At 33.3% G+C, this 16,421-nt stretch overlaps 1 protein-coding gene across 1 annotated transcript; it reads right to left on the reverse strand.

The window, feature by feature from the left end:
* Nucleotides 1-729: 729 nt before the first annotated feature.
* LOC104230620 (protein NRT1/ PTR FAMILY 6.2-like) lies at nt 730-9,527 on the reverse strand. The gene is made up of 5 exons (XM_009783477.2): nt 9,245-9,527; nt 9,025-9,127; nt 2,575-2,792; nt 1,598-2,471; nt 730-1,449 (listed from the first exon to the last, which is right to left on the reverse strand). Exons 1-5 carry the CDS (start codon nt 9,245-9,247, stop codon nt 917-919), a joined length of 1,731 nt encoding a protein of 576 aa, XP_009781779.1. The 5' UTR covers nt 9,248-9,527; the 3' UTR covers nt 730-916.
* Between the last annotated feature and the right edge of the window lie 6,894 nt (nt 9,528-16,421).

Genomic DNA, 16,421 nt, shown 5'->3' on the forward strand with positions numbered 1-16,421 from the left:
ATAAGATGACCCTTCGTATCATCACAGTTTGATGGAACCTTTTGTATGATGTATTCTTGATACGTTTTGATATAATTGAATCTTTGAGTTTTTTTACTTATTCAACTACGTGTTTATTTTAGTTAATTGAAGATCTCTCAATTAACGATGCCTATTTATTATGTATTGCCTGAAAAAGAGTATATATTTAGGTGGTTGTTGAATAACGTCACTCCTAACATATATGAGAGATCAATACGGTGGGTTTAAAAGCGGGATTAGAGATAACGAAGCTTTGACGTGATCATAGTTAACGGTGAAAAAGTGTGAGCTAGCGTAATTCGAGAGAAATGACTAGTACATTATTGTAGTTGCTCTTGAGAGAATTATGATAAGTGGAGTGCTCAGTAGAGAATAATTAAACGAAATTATAGAAGACGTAGCGGGTAGGATTCCGACAATTGGGGAAATCATAACTCTAGATCTCCTTAATCTTGTTTCCAATCTTTAGTATCTTTAATTATTAATTTACTATTTTAATTTGTTAGTTAATTAGTTAGACATAAGAATCTTGATATTTATAACTTAGAAATTGTTCGAGCTTGTCTTCTTAGTGATATTTAACAATTACAACAAAACTTTAGTTCTCTAAAGAATTTGATTCCGGACTTTTATACCGAATTATATTTACAGCGACCGCTTATTCTATTAGGATCAGAGTTGGGCATGATCAGACATCAAATAGACGTCTTATCCAAAGAGAAGTGACATTAATAGACTGCAAAAGTCAAACCAATCTATCAAATCGCAAAGACAACAGACAGATAGCACATGCAATTAAACATAGGCAACACTTGCTCTCACTGTACAAATAACTATAACTAGAGTAGTAAAAATAAGAGAGCACAACTTAACCATCAGTGGTGGAGACAAAATTCTAGCACTTGTCATCGGCAGCATTTCCATTTTTCACAGTCTCCATCTGTACGGCAGATTTAGACTTCCTTGGCTTGAACCATATCGCAGCAATTAGGTAAAGCGCAAAGTTTATGACTCCCAATATAGCAAGAAGGCCATAGAAACAATCAAGCCTTGCGTAATTAATGTTGTCTGCAAGCCAGCCATCACCACCATTGCTTCCTGTCACCTTCTTGATAATAGAGACTAAGAAACTACTAAAAAAGAAACCAAGAGAAAGGGTTGTCAAGAAAAGGCCAGTGCTCATTGTTTTCATCCCTTTTGGTGACTGTGTTATGAAAAAATCGAGTTGGCCGGTGTATATGAATCCTTCCCCAGCTCCAACCAAAAAGAATTGTGGGATCAAATAGAATACACTAATAGGCAAAGTTGACATGTTTCGCCCCACAGATTTTGCCACTGACAACCTTTTTAAATCAACTAGAGCAGCTATTGCCATTCCTATAGTAGAAAGCACAAGCCCTATGGCTATTTTTTGTAGGCTGGTAAAACCTGCATGCAGCAAGCCATGACTTTTCAGTTCTCAACTGATATTAATGGAAGAGATTCAATAAAACTGCTATATATAGGTATAGTTATAAAGAAAATATGAGGAGGGTGCAATATATTATATAATGTACATGTTCAGAGTGATCAGTACCTGGTTTTCCCTTCAATTTCTGCCAGAGTGGCATGATAAATCGGTCATAAATAGCCAAAGAGATTAAGATGGCAGACACAAAGAAGACAGTAAGAGAGCCTGCTGGAATTTGGAATTTGCCAACTGATCTATCCATAGTGGCAGCTTGTTCGACTGAAAATGTAATCATTTGTGCATAAGTTGTCCAGAAAAGGATAGTTGTGGCCCAAATTGGAAGTAGCCTAGCCATCATTTTTACTTCCTCCACCCTGGTCACTGTGCACAGCTTCCATGGATTTGGAGCAGATGTATCAAAATCTCCTTGTGCTACAATTGCAGCCTTGTCCAGAAAGCGGAATTGTTCACTATGTTGGATTCTTGAAGCCTCTGGATTGGTCTCGTAAAGCATGCTTACATCATAGGGAACATCCATATTCCTTTTCCTTGAAGCAGCTACTATGACTTGAAATATTTGGACTATAGGACTTCCTGAGCTTTTCTTGTAGCGGTACATTCTAGTCCCCGAAAAAAAGATTATGATTGCAATTATCATGGAAATGCAGCAAATACCATAAGCCCAGCTTCTTCCAACTTCATCTTGAACGTAAACTAGCACTGTAACTGCTGCCAAAGTTCCCATGCTGATGAATAAGAAGAATCTGTTAAAGAAATAGGCCATTTGCGACTTTTCCTTCTCGTCTTTATCATCAAATTGATCTGTTCCAAATCCAGATACACTAGATTTTAAGCCACCAGTGCCTAATGCTATTAGATATAAAGCTAAGTATAGAATTCCCATCTGGAAGCCAGTTGCTGGTTTGCACTTCTCATGAGGATGACAAGGTTGTGGCCTCAGCTGTGGCAGGCCCGTTGCCAGTGTTAACATGCCAGTTCCCTGAGTTTCACAGCATAATTTAACATTCACATGCATTAAAATAAATTACTTTATAATTATGTCAAAATGCTGAAACTTAAAGAACATGGCAGTAGGTATTTACCAGTGATTGTATAATAGCAAAGATTGCAATGGTTTTGTATCTGCCAAGGAAAGAATCAGCAAGAAAACCTCCAAGGAGGCAGAGAAGAAACGCTGTGCCCATAAAATCTGTCACAATATTGGCTGATGCTGCACTTGGTAGATGCATGACACCACCCAAATATGTCACTAGATTTACTGCTATTCCCATTGTTGAAAGCCTTTCATTGATTTCAATCCCTGTCAAATTTTATTTAAAACAAACTTATATATAACCCTCCAACATTAATTTATATCACATCTAACATGTCTTGTTAATTTGGTAGCATGAGCAAACACCTAATTCGAAGTTTCTTTCTTGCTTATTTATCTACCAGTTTATTTTATTCATTGTTAAATGAGATGTAATAATTTTTTTTTTGCTTTTTTTTATATATTATTTTGGCATGTAATATTAATTTTTATTATTCTTGTAGTCGTCCCGGTAATATTAGATCTTTAGAATAACATGAACTGACCTCTTAAAGAGAAGATAATTGGCACCTCCCACATGCCAAGAAATGTATTTATTTCTCTCTCATCCTGTTACCTTTTTCCCTTTTTCTAATTAGAGAATTTATCATATTCTTTATTAATTAAATTTTGCATATATTGCAGTCGTCCCAGTAATATTAGATTTCTACAATAATACGAACTGACGTGCTGAAAAAGAAGATTGGCATCTCGCATATGCCAAGAAATGTATTTATTTCTTCTCTCATTCTTTTACTTTTCCCCCTTTTACCTACCTAGAGAATTAATTATTTTCCCTATTAATTAAATTTTGCATACAATGCTAAGTTAAAATAAGAAAATAAATATTAATAAAACATTATTTTATAAAGACTCATTAATTTGGAATACTAAAAGGTGCATGAAAGAGCAATTATCTCAAAATATGACAACAATTTCTCATAAATGAGTCTATTGTAATTTTTTTTTTACCAAATTTACAATAGGGTAATATGAGCATTTTTAGAAACGGAGAAAGTATCCTTGAAGTCCACTGTTGTTTACTTCCCGCGTGACAATTTTGATATGTGAAATAGGTTTCTAGACCTTTCTCGTTTTCTTTTTCCTTAAGTTTCTTTCTTATTCATAATGTAGTCTGCTTTAACAAAATAATTTATTTATGAACCAACTGTTTTTGTCTAATTCCTTTTACTAATTATGCGTAGAGGAAGAAATACTAAATTTTATAATCATGGCACAAGACGACTAATATTTGTTGACAAATCTACTATGTTATGGAATGAGAGCTAATCCATCAAATTGCCTTCAATATTAAGACAGTGACTTGCCATATTATCGTACCCCTTTTTTGTAACTGGGAATCTTTCTGTTTTATCCCCCTTATAATTTTATATAATTTTAACTAGTTTTTAGTGTACGTGCGTTGCACGTGTCTATCGTGTTAATCACTAAAATATATACAAAAAAACAAATTTATTCTGCATGTATCCTATACACTCCTATAATTTAGGTAAACTGATCTGTATTTCAGTCATCTTCGTAGGCCGTCAGCCACACACTCCCAATTTAATTCCCTTTTTTGAGTCTTATGTTTCTTCTCATCTCAAAGATTTTTATTTAACTCTAACTTATGCACCACATGAGAAAGTAGGAACACTCCAAAAGAACTCATTCCACCCAATCCCTTCCTAAATAATTATATTTATGGATTACATAATTATATATATTCAAAGTAAATATATAACATTTCAAAATTTAGTATGTAAATAGAAAAGTTTTTTTTTAAAAGGAATAAAGGATTCTACTTTTTGTTTGACAAAGTTGCCGAAAAATTGCTCATAAAAAAAGTAGCTAAGAGTTTCCTTTTAATGTATTGTCCTTTTCTATTTATGCATAGGAAAAAATAGAATTTAAAATAATTTGATTCCTTCTTGAAATATATATTTTCTTTTAATTAACTTAAGATTTTAGGAATCGAAGATATTTTAACTCCTTCTGTAAAACGTACTTTTCTCATTTACTTATGGTAGGAATTTTAGGAATGTGTTTTTCACTTTTCTAAATCAAGGTCCTAAATAAGAAAGTAATTAAATGACTATTTCTAAATATTAGGAAAGTAAATTGAATGATTAATACTATATAAAGAAAAATAATAAAATAACTATTTTGTCAAGTGTGAACTCTATTTTAAAGGAGTAAATAAGACGAATGATATTTCGCTTAGGGCCTTCGTGCTTTTAATATAATATAGATAGATATAGATTGGTTTTTCCTTTTCTTCTATGTCTTTTCTTTTGTTTCCTGTCCTTTTTACCTTTTTTTTAAATTTGTACATGAGAAAAACGAGAAAATTGACAATTGAACATAAGTCTCAAACAATTCATATAAAAATAATTCTAGGAAAAAAACCTTAAAGAAGAAAAGATATGGAGTGATATCTTAGGTTTATATCCCTAAGATTTTTTGCATTACTATTTTTTATATTTTCATTATTTTTTATTTTTCTATTTTAGCATTTTTTATTCAAGTTCACATAAGATTAATTGAATAGATTGTTTTATTTAATTTGAAATGTTTCTCATACAACCTTTCTGTCAAATAAATATAGAATGTTAAAATTAATTTATCGTGAAAATATGCTAGAATCGTCATAGACATTTGATTCATAAAGATTATTTTTTATATTAAAATTATGTATTTTTATTTATTTTTACAATTACACTAGTTATTCTATAGAACAAAGGAAGTGAAGCATCAAGATTATGAGAAGCAAAAAGTAAGTAAAAAGACACCGTAAACGCATCGCGATTAAAGAAAAGTAAGAGAATAAGAAAAGTATAAAGCAAAATTTTCACATGAAATTAAGAGAATGGATGTTACATGTATGACTTTCAGAATAAGAAATGGGACAATGCTTAAATAATTGTCAAAAGCTGTTTTAATAATTAAGTAGTAGTAGTAGTAGTATATTTTCACGTGATCTACAGAAATTGGATGTCACATGTGAGCTTCGAAACGAGGAAACAGGATGATGCTTAAATACTGTTTAGAAGCTGTTTGAATATTAAGTGGAAAAGAGTACAGAAGTAGAATGCCTAAAGGTCACTAGGATGTATCTTAGTTATCTGAATCACCACCATAATGGTGGGAAAAGGTTCATCTAGGTACGTTTGTATAAAGATGTATAAAATATGTTTATACACTATTATACAAAATTATACAAAAAATTGACTTCGTCTTCATCCTTGCGTTTTTTCTGAAATTTAACTCAAATCTTGTTCAAATCTACTCCAAATAACTTCAAATTTAAATCTTGAACTCCTTTTGATATTTGCAATCAATTGGAACAACACCCAATCCAAAACAACGAACAAACTCAAAAAACGGAAAAGGGTTTAAAATGCCTCTAAACTATTGGAAAAGATTTAAAAATACCCTTCATCCATCTATTGGGCTAAAAATACCCCTCCATCCACTTTTTTGGTTCATTTATGCCCTTTGACCGTTAGGTCAATGCTAAATTAAAAATAATTATTATTCTTTTTTTAAAACGTAAAAAAAAATTGCAAAATATTTTTGTTTTTTTAAACTAATGCACCAAAAGTCCACTAATTTAGTAAAGTCTTCTATTTTTTTTTTTCATTTTACAAAAAAAATCAATTTTTACAAAAAAATATTTTTTTTCAATTTTTTTGTAAAAACTAATTTTTTTTTGTAAAAACGGAAAAAAATGTTTTTAACAAAATATTTTCATTTTTTAAAATCTGAAAAAAATATTTTCAACAAAATATTTTCGTTTTTGAAAAATATATTTTATTCATTTTTTCAGTTTTTGTAAAGCATTTAGTTTTATTTTCGTTTTTCATTTTTTTAAAGAAAAAATATTTTTGTTTTTTTAAAAACACTGAAAAAATGAAAAAGAATATTTTTCAAAAACAAAAATATTTTGCTGAAAATATTTTTCCAATTCTTAAATAAGAAAATATTTTAATAAAAATATTTTTTTCTGTTTTTACAAATTTTTTTCAGTTTTTACAAAGAAATGCTTTAAAAGAACTGAAAAAAATGAAAAAAGATTTCTTGTAAAAACTGAATTGTTTTTTGTAAAAATTGAAAAAAGAAGAAGAAGACGACGACGACTTTACTATTTAGTGGACTACTAGTGCAATAGTTTACAAAACGAAAATATTTTTTAATTTTAGAAAAAGAATAAATTCAGCATTGACCTAACGGTCAAAGAGCATAAGTGAACTAAAAAGGTGGATGGAGGGGTATTTTTAGCCCAATAGGTGGATGAAGGGTAATTTCATATTTTCGAAAGCAAAGCTTCAAATGACTTTCAATGGTGGACTTCTAGTTTTCAATTTTCTTACATTGCAACCAGGTGACACAGGGGGAGAAGCAGAAAATACTCAGCCCCTTGAAACATATATAGAAGATGTGAGAAGAAGAGAGTGTGAAAGCAATGGTTGTGAGAATACATATTTAACTCCATAGCTTTTAGAAGCAATGATTGTAAAAACACATATTTTGAATCTGCAAGTGCTTTTAAAATATACAATATGGGCTAGGTATGGTAAAACTTAAAAACATGAGCCATTTTTTGTTATGGTGTGAAGTCATGTGTATTTTCTTGTAATTCTTTCTGCTATATATATACTGAATTTGTTGTTGTTGTTGACGATATACATTTACTAGTGTAGTATATTGGTAGTATCATATCATTTTACCTTATTTTTTTGGTAATAATTAATCTATGTTTAATATAGATTTTGTTTACCCCGTACTAGGTTGTAAATAGTTTGGGAGATTGAGAGCCTATTTGGCCAAGCTTATGGGAGGTAAAAAATACTCTCTGTTTTAAGTTATATGAACCTATTTGACTGGACACGGTGTTTAAGAAAAGAAAGAAGACTTTTGCATATGTGGTGTAAAATGATTTACATATATTTTGTGTGGTTATAAATCATTGCATAAAGGAAATGAGTCATTCTTTTTGGCACGTATTAAAAAGGAAATAGATTTACATAAATTGAAACGAAGGGTGTACTTCGAAAAGTGTTTTTGAGTAGCAGTAGAAGCAATTTTTCTACTTTTGAGAAAAAGCTACAAATTTTAGCTTATACCAAGAAGCAAAAACAGAAAATTACTTTTTTCACGACAAAAATATCCTTAACATAAAATTATATTTCCTAAATTATTCCTTATCAATTTAACCTTTACTTTTTTATCTTTCTCTTTTTTATTTTCACCGTATTTTTATTCTTCTTCTCGTATTCTTATTTGGAATAATCTCTACAATAAATAGATCTCTTTTCTTCTCTTTCATCGTTTATTCTTTTCTTCGTCTCCTATTACTCTTTGAACTAACAAAGCTATTCACAAGATTCAAGCACTTTTTTTATAATGTATAATTTTTTTTTCTTTGTAGTATACCAATATTATATGATCTCCAATTTGTAGTTTTATTAACATTTTCGTTTTTGGCGTGCATGCATATAATATAGTTGAAATAATGCAATACTACTTAGTTTGTTGGTTTCTCAAGAATTACATGTAACTTCCTAGCATACATGTTCCTACCAACATTATTGCTTTTCTATAGTTATATTTTATATTGATTAAATCTTTAATATATATTACTTTATGTTTTAGGCTTTAATTACATAAAAATTAAAATTAATTAAATTCTTCTATAATAAATATTTTTGAAATACTTTTTAAAATTATGCTAATTATAAAGTAAAATTTTACTGTCCTTTATCGTAATTTTGCACTCAAAAAGACTTTTTTGAAAGATTGGCCAAACATAATGTGCTTATCAAAATCGTAAAAGTACTTCTCAGATGAATTGGTCAAACACAAAATACTTTTAAAAATAACATTTTCAAAAAGCACTTTTGAACACAATTATTTTTCAAAATGAGTAGTTTTTGACAGCTTGATCAAAGGGACTTGAAAATCATTGTACTATTTGAGTATAACTTTAAACCCACAAAATATGGAATATGATGTATTTCCACTCCTAACAGAGGGGAAAAGTTGTGATACATACTCCGAGTATATTGATTATGGTGGACCTTTATTTCATCGTATTTGCATGAATCACCTGTTTTTCATCCTTCCAAGAACTAACCTGAAGAGCCTCAAATTAGACCCACCCAGGCCGCCCCTAATTTTCAATTCTATAGTCTCCATGACGACTGTCATGTTGCAGAAAAAGGAAAAAAATAGAAAACAACCATGCATCCTTTCACGTCACGCTTAAAGAGTCTTTAACCGTTTAAAGAAGTATTAAGTTTTGCTAATATTGATATTTCGTTAGCTAAACTCTTTAGCTGTTATGAACAGAAATAATATATAGGCGTTCAAACTGCCTATTGACAAATGAAAATGCTATATATGTGAAATACTTGTTGATTATATATATGCAATTAGAGGGATTTAATTAACTACTAACCCAGGACAAGAGCAGCAGGAACCCAACCACCAGTTTTAGATCTATCAGCAGGGAGACCCTTGTAGTTTACAGCATCTGCAACTGTCAAGCTCATCTTTCCCTCCTGTGGGGTGGAAACAAATGGATCCAAATTATTGGACATAAAAAATAATAATATTGAATCTCCATTGACTCAGATAAAAGTGAAGATTCTGCAATGATGGTTTTAACTTCTACTAACCATTATTTCTTTTCCAACTGTCTCAACGGTATTGAAAAGAGCTCGTAAAACTGAAAAGAAAAGCCTAATTAGGAAAATATATGTTGTTATTGAACTCCTTAATTACTCTGCTAGCTCTTCTTAGCAGTCACACTTAGTTTGCTTAGAAGTCCTGTCCTTTTATAGGCAAAGACTTCTCACTCTAAAACGACCCCCACTACAAAATTAAAGACGGATTGATGCACTGCTACTTCGTTGGGATTAGGCCTATCCCATTTTAAGATGGAAGGTTCTCAAGGTTGATATTTTAAAGTGAAAATGGTAATGTGAATTTTAAAGTTGATGTTGATTTGGTGATATTGGTGGGGGTGCCAGGGGGAAAGAAAGGGAATCTGGAACATGCAATACCATTAAGGTTGTTTGTTTCTTTCTCAATCTCTCCTCCTTTTTTGTGTATCCAAACATTGGTTTTGGAGGTTGTGAACCATAGTGACGCCGGCCATGCCTCATTCTTGAATCCTAAGTGCTTTTGTTACCCCACAACTGAAGGAAAGCTACCACCTTTTGTTTTCCACCATTGTCTTCTGTATGGACAAGAAAATTACATTACCCCTATATATAATACGTGGAACAGAAAACTACACTGTAGATAATATTCTCTATGAAAACAGAATCTCCTTATTTGTATATTTGCTTTCTCGATCTGCTTCCTTTAACATGTTGTGTCATTTTCAATAAAGAGAAATACCGAAGACCTCATGGAATGATGGATGTGTATTGATCGAACAAGTGCCAGAGAGTTAACCATAGCTTCAAATTATTAAAGTTAAAGTCAATGTACATCATTATCTTGTCTTGGGGAAATTAATTAGTGGTCATGGCTTTGCCGAAGTGGATACCAGAAAGTATTGTTGAGAAGATTTGACACGGATACTTTGTTCTTCAAAAACAAATAGGCTACTTAACAACTTTTTTAAAATAACTGTATGGAAGTCAATGTTGGGGTGGGGTGGGGGTGGGGGTGGGGGTGGGGTGGGGGGTGGAAGCGCCTAGCTAGCTGAGCTACTTAAAACCTTAGGCATATATGTTTTGTTACTAGGTAAAGGTTAAACCGTGCGCATAAATCAAGCTCATTATTGACTTAACTTTATTTTCTGCTAATTTAAATTGTTTGACCAAAAATATAAATCTTGGTTTAACCAATTAGATTTAAATAAAGAAGAGTTAACTTAGTTAATAATAATAATATCCTAAGGCCAAAGCTATCGGTGTTGTGACAAATAACTTGTATATTTGTCCGGATAGCAATGAATATAAGCAATAATAACAATATTCAATGATCCAAAAAGATGGAATATGATATCAAATAGTAATAAATAGCAATAAGTGACATTTAAGTTAACAAAACGTGTGAGTAACCCGAAAAAGGATGAGATCAGTGGATATTCTCTCTGACAATGATGAATAATTGATAAGCCTCTGAACACTTAGGTTGTTCTTGGATCCAAAGGAAATGCTAGACAAGAATCTTAGCAAAAGGTTGTTTTTGTATGCTTGCAATAGGACTAGATTCTCTCTATAAAGTCAATATATTTTTTACAAATGAATATCTCACGTCCCATATCATTGTGTCTCTTTCTATTTATAGGGAACATGTTCCTAGAAACCCTAATAGTATAGGTGCAGAGAATATCCACTAGAATATTCTCTTTAGTATCCTATCTTGAAAATAACTGTTATAACTCTGTCAAGGATGTTCGACCACGATCTTGATCTTTCCGAAAGTCAACAGAATTCAACAAAAGTCAACAAAATTCAACTCGGGCCCACGTGCCCGAAATTCGAAACCTATATCAATATCCAATGAACCATAACCTTCCAAGTCCAAATATGTAATTACTTTCCAAATCCAAGTTTAAATCGGTGCTCAAAACCCCAAAATATACTTTCTTATCTTGTAAAACCTCAAAATTTACTTTTAAAATCCATGTTTTAGGTGTAGAAATCCATGTGATATATATATATCAAATCCAAGTAGAAATTACTTACCCATAAAGTAGTGATGAAAATCTTCTCGAAAATTGCCTCTTCCCGAGCTCCAAAACTTTGTGTGAAAAGTGACTAAATCCCGAAACAAGTAATAAAGTAGTTGTTCCAGTCAAACTTAGATGCTAGATGTAATGACCCGACCGATCGTTTTGAGAATTACCATGTCTTTCGATGGTTTGATGTCTAGAGTAGTTTCATATGATGTATTATAACTTGCGTGTATTGTCGGTTTTGGTTTTTGAGTAGTTCGCGATTGATTTAGAAGAATGGTTCTCAATTTAGAAGCGTTAAGTTGGAAGAGTTGACCAAGTTTGACTTTTGTGTATTTGACCTCGGACTGGAATTTTGATGGTTCTGTTAGGTTCGGATGGTGATTTTGGACTTGGGCGTATGTCGGATTCATATTTGGATGTTTCTAAACAGCTTTGGCTTTTTTGGTGAATGCTTGCAATTTGAAGGTTTGAAAAGTTCATAGGTTTGGCTGGAATTTGACTTCGATGTTATCAGGTTCGAATTATCATTCTGGGAGTTGGAGTATGTTTGTTATATCATTTGGAACTTGTGTGCAAAATTTGAGGTGATTCCGAATTGTCTAGATGTGTTCGGCGTATGTTTGGAATTTGAAAATTTGAAATAGTTCATTAAGCTTGATTTGAGGTGTGATTAGTGGTTTTGATGTTATATTGTGAGATTTGAGGCCTCAAGTAGGCCAGTGTTATGTATTGTGACTTGTTGGTATGTTTGGACGGGGTCCCAAGGGGCTCGGGAGAGTGTCGGGGTGGCTTCAGACCATTTTCTTTCATGTTTGCATTGTTGGTGTTCCCTAATATAGGTGTTGTGTGCCTTCTTCACGATCGCGAGAGGAAGACCGTGATCACGATGTGTAAGTTGGTGTTGGGTACTTTTCTTCCTCGCATTCAAGACTGGACGTAGCGTTCGCGTAAGTTTAGGGGGCTTGAGCATCGTGTTCGTAGAAATGGTACGCAATCGTGGTTTAGTGTGGGAGCTGGGGGAGTTTGTCTTCGTGTTCGCATTGACAAGGACGCATTTGTTGAGGTTTGTTACCTATGATCATCGCCTTCACAAGGGCAGTGACGCAAACGTGAAGTGTATTTTTTGGCAGTGTTCATTTAGTGCTTCGCGATCGCGAAGTTGGTCCCCCGTTCGCGAAGCATACACCTGTAGGAGTGGTATAAGTTTATATTTTCTGACCTTGAGTTTATTTTATCACATTTAGAATTGGGAGCTCGAATTTGGGAGAATTTTGAGGGAATTTTCACTACTTGGATTAGAGTAAGTGTTCTTGACTCGGATTTGATTGTTATGCATGATTCCATCTTTGATTTTGACATTTGATTGATGAATCTAAAAGAGAAATTGGAGGTTTTTGGCAAAACTTTTTCTAAGATGAATATTCTAGATTTGAACATCGATTCAGAGTCCAATTTGGATGAAACGTGTTTGTTTGGACTTGTACTCGAATGGGTTGTCGGAAATTTTGAGTTTTGTCAGGTTTCGAGGTACGGACTCGGGTTGAGTTTGAGTATCTGATTAAAGATTCGACATTTATTGTCATGACCCAAAACTCAACATGTCGTGATGACGCCTATCACAGTACTAGGCAAGCCGACAACTGAGTACATGAGCATCTAAATGACAATACACTCTAACTGCTAAAACAATTGTCTAGCAAGATAGAACAATGCTAATAAACTAAAAAGAAGGATAGTCGAGGCCTGCGGACGCCAAGGCAGCTACCTCAATAGTCTCCGAACAGTTGAAGCTCCAAATATAGCAACCTCCGTGCCTAGAAGTACCTGGATATGAACACGAAGTGCATAAGTGTAGTATGAGTATAACCGACCCAATGTACTCAATAAGTAACAGGATTAACCTTGGGCTAAAAGTGGTGATGAGCTCAGATAGGTACAATCCAAATACAGATTATAACAGTACAGATAAGACATGAAAAATGATAGTATATCTCAAAGAAAACTCATAATCAATTTGTACACAGTAGAAAAATGGAGACATACTTTCATGTTTAATAGTTTAAGCTCAACAAGAATAAAATATGCCAAGTATGACTAATATGAAGAATGTTACATCTCTATATCTACATGTCAAATGTACATGTCACATGTAATGCAACACAATGATAAAACCATATAATCATACTCTCACATTATTCAACCTCACAGCATGCTCAATCACTCAACACTCAACATTCTCAATCACTAAGCATTCTCAATCACTCGGCACTTGCGCTCAGTAGGTACCTGCACTCACTGCTGGTATGTCAGACTCTGGAGGGGTGGATCCTACCCAAGCGCTAATATAATCCAATCATGGCAAGAATAAATAAAGCCTATTATGGCGTGCAACCCGATCCCATAAATATCATTCACAATCAGGACCTCGGCCTCACTCAGTCATCAATCTCTCCAGTCTCCCAGACTCACAAATCTCATAAAAATCATCCCAAACAATGATAATATTATGTAACAATAAATGGCAACAGAGGTTGAGATATGATATACAAATGATAGATGTGACTGAGTACATAATTGCAATTTAAGCAAATAATTCAATCAACGGAAGCGACCTTTATGGGTCCCAACAAAACAAACATATAGTTTAAGCATGATTTCTATTACACCCCATAGTTTCATACGTGAGAGTACATCGTAAGTCAATTGATGTAAGCTCTGAAATGAGATCATCTTTGAAAGTACATAAAGTAAGTTAATCATGTTAACTTGGAGTTTACAAATATTTAATATCATGGACTGCAAGTACCAAGAGAGTTGGAAGGGTTAGAAGCTAAACCAATTGAAGAAAATAAGTTTCGTCGAAAGTCGACAAGTTGGGAATGCTATAACATGTACTTTTGGGGTGATACTAGGGTGCTCAAAATGATAAGGAGGTTATGCTATGAATTATTTTTGTCTTATGATAGTCGTTTGTTATGTTTTGAAGTCAAGCGAGTTGTGGAACAAAAGTTGGCAAAGATCACCACAAGTTACATTCATAAATATGTTGAAGGTTAGGTCAAATGTAGTTGAGTATTTCTCTCAATGTACTTGGAAGTACGGGATTATAAACATATCAAATTTATGATCTACGAGTCTAGTTTCTAACTCATTATATATATATATATATATATATATATATATATATATATATATATATATATAGGGTTTTACATCTTCTTTCTCTTCATTTTTCATAGAACACGACTAGAGAATCCCTAAAAACTTACCCTTAATCTCTCTACAAGAGTTTGAAAGAAGATTAACATCCCGGGAATGAAATCAAGAAGCGATAACATTAGAATGATCCTAAGATGTAAGTATCGCTATATCACCTATCTTTTTCTTTGTAGTTTGATTTTTTAAGGTACTTCATATTGAAGAAAACTCCTAATTTATGTATTTAAGCTTTTAAATGTCAAAGAAGGTTGATAAATTCGCTTCCTAATAGTTAGAACTCACCAGACGGTGATCGGAAGCCGTGAGTTCGATTTATTTCACCTTTAGTGGACTGTTTTGTAGTCCACTCATGTTTGCCTCTTGTACTGATGTTTTATAGAGTTTTGGAGGAGATAAGGCGTGGAGAAACACCACACAATTATGGAATGGTGGGCTGGTCATTTGTCGCTACATTTTTTAGGTTGTTTGACTCTACTTTGATTGTCGTTTTATGTATGAAGTGATTAGGGTGTATGGGCTATTTTGGATTATATATGGAGATAAGGTTGGAAAATGATGCATACATGTTGTTATTTTTATGTTCTTGTTGTTTTTGGTATATACTATTTGAGGAGGACCTTTTTATAGGGGAGATGCTCCCCAAATTTATGTAAACGAGCTACTCGTTTAAGTTGCGGACTTAGCCTTTACTCAACACTGGTTTTAAATCTCCTTATGCTGTGGTAGATTGAGTTGAGTTGTTTAAAAAATTGATTGGAAGGTATTAAGGACTCAAGGAGTTAAGATATGTTAAGGCTAAACCTTTCTTTCATTTTGGTATGATCCCGTAATTACATGCATTTGATACCGATGCATAAAAAGAAGTTCTTATTCATGAATTTATGTACATTATCCTAGTCTTATAAGCTATAGTATTCTCCCTTATCGGGACTTTATATTTAGTTAAGTATTCTCTTCTTTCAGTTAGGAAAGTAGGGAGTTTATATATATAAAGTATATCAGTATTTTCACCACCACCGAGCTACAATAGAGGGGCATGCCCCTATTGGGCAACCTCTAATCAGATGGTAAGTTATATACCAAGCCTACTGTGACCGAGCGCCTATGAGAAAGCTCAGAAATAGAGCCTAGTATGGCCGAGCGCCTATGAGCGAGCCTACTATGGTAGATCAGTTACACATACTGAGCCTTATAGAGTTGGACAACTATTTTACTTACTATATTGAGAGAGATGAGTCAGTATCAGCAGATAAGCATATCTTCAATTATATCTGACTCCCACGTACATTCAGTTATTATATTATTAGTTCAGTTTCAACTTTTAGTTATTCTGTGGCCTTACATACTCAGTACATCATTTCGTACTAACGTTCCTTTTGCTGGGGATGCTGCATTTCATGCCTGCCGGTCCTGATAAATAGCTAGATAGACCTTCCCAGTAGACAAAGTGAAACATTAGCTTGGTTGGTAAGCTCCACTTCCTCAGAGTTACCAGGTCTATACCTTGGAGTCCATTTTATATATACAGGTTTGATGAATAGGTCAAGGCCCTGTCCCCACCATGATACAATTCAATTATCCCTATAGGCTTGTAGACGAGTCCTGTACATTTTTTTATATCACTATTGTGGATTTACCAACCCTATATAGATGTTTAGTTTGGTATTGCTGGTTGTAGACGTTATTTTCAGATGATTGAGATATGGCCTCATTGGCCTAAGTTAAGGGTTACCCTTCTAGAGTTTACAGTTACAGAATGGTACGCTCGGGCCGAGTATGGCACCAGGTGCTGGTCACGCCTCTTCAGGTTTGGGGCGTAAGAAACTTGGTATCCGAGCAGTTCTATCTTAGGGAGTCTAAAAGCCATGTCTAGTAGAGTCTTGTTTATGGATGTGTTGTGCCCCACATATATAAGCAGGAGGCTAGAGGGCATTTAG

This window comes from Nicotiana sylvestris, chromosome 12 (genome assembly GCF_000393655.2).
Source record: "Nicotiana sylvestris chromosome 12, ASM39365v2, whole genome shotgun sequence".
Taxonomy (NCBI): domain Eukaryota; kingdom Viridiplantae; phylum Streptophyta; class Magnoliopsida; order Solanales; family Solanaceae; genus Nicotiana; species Nicotiana sylvestris.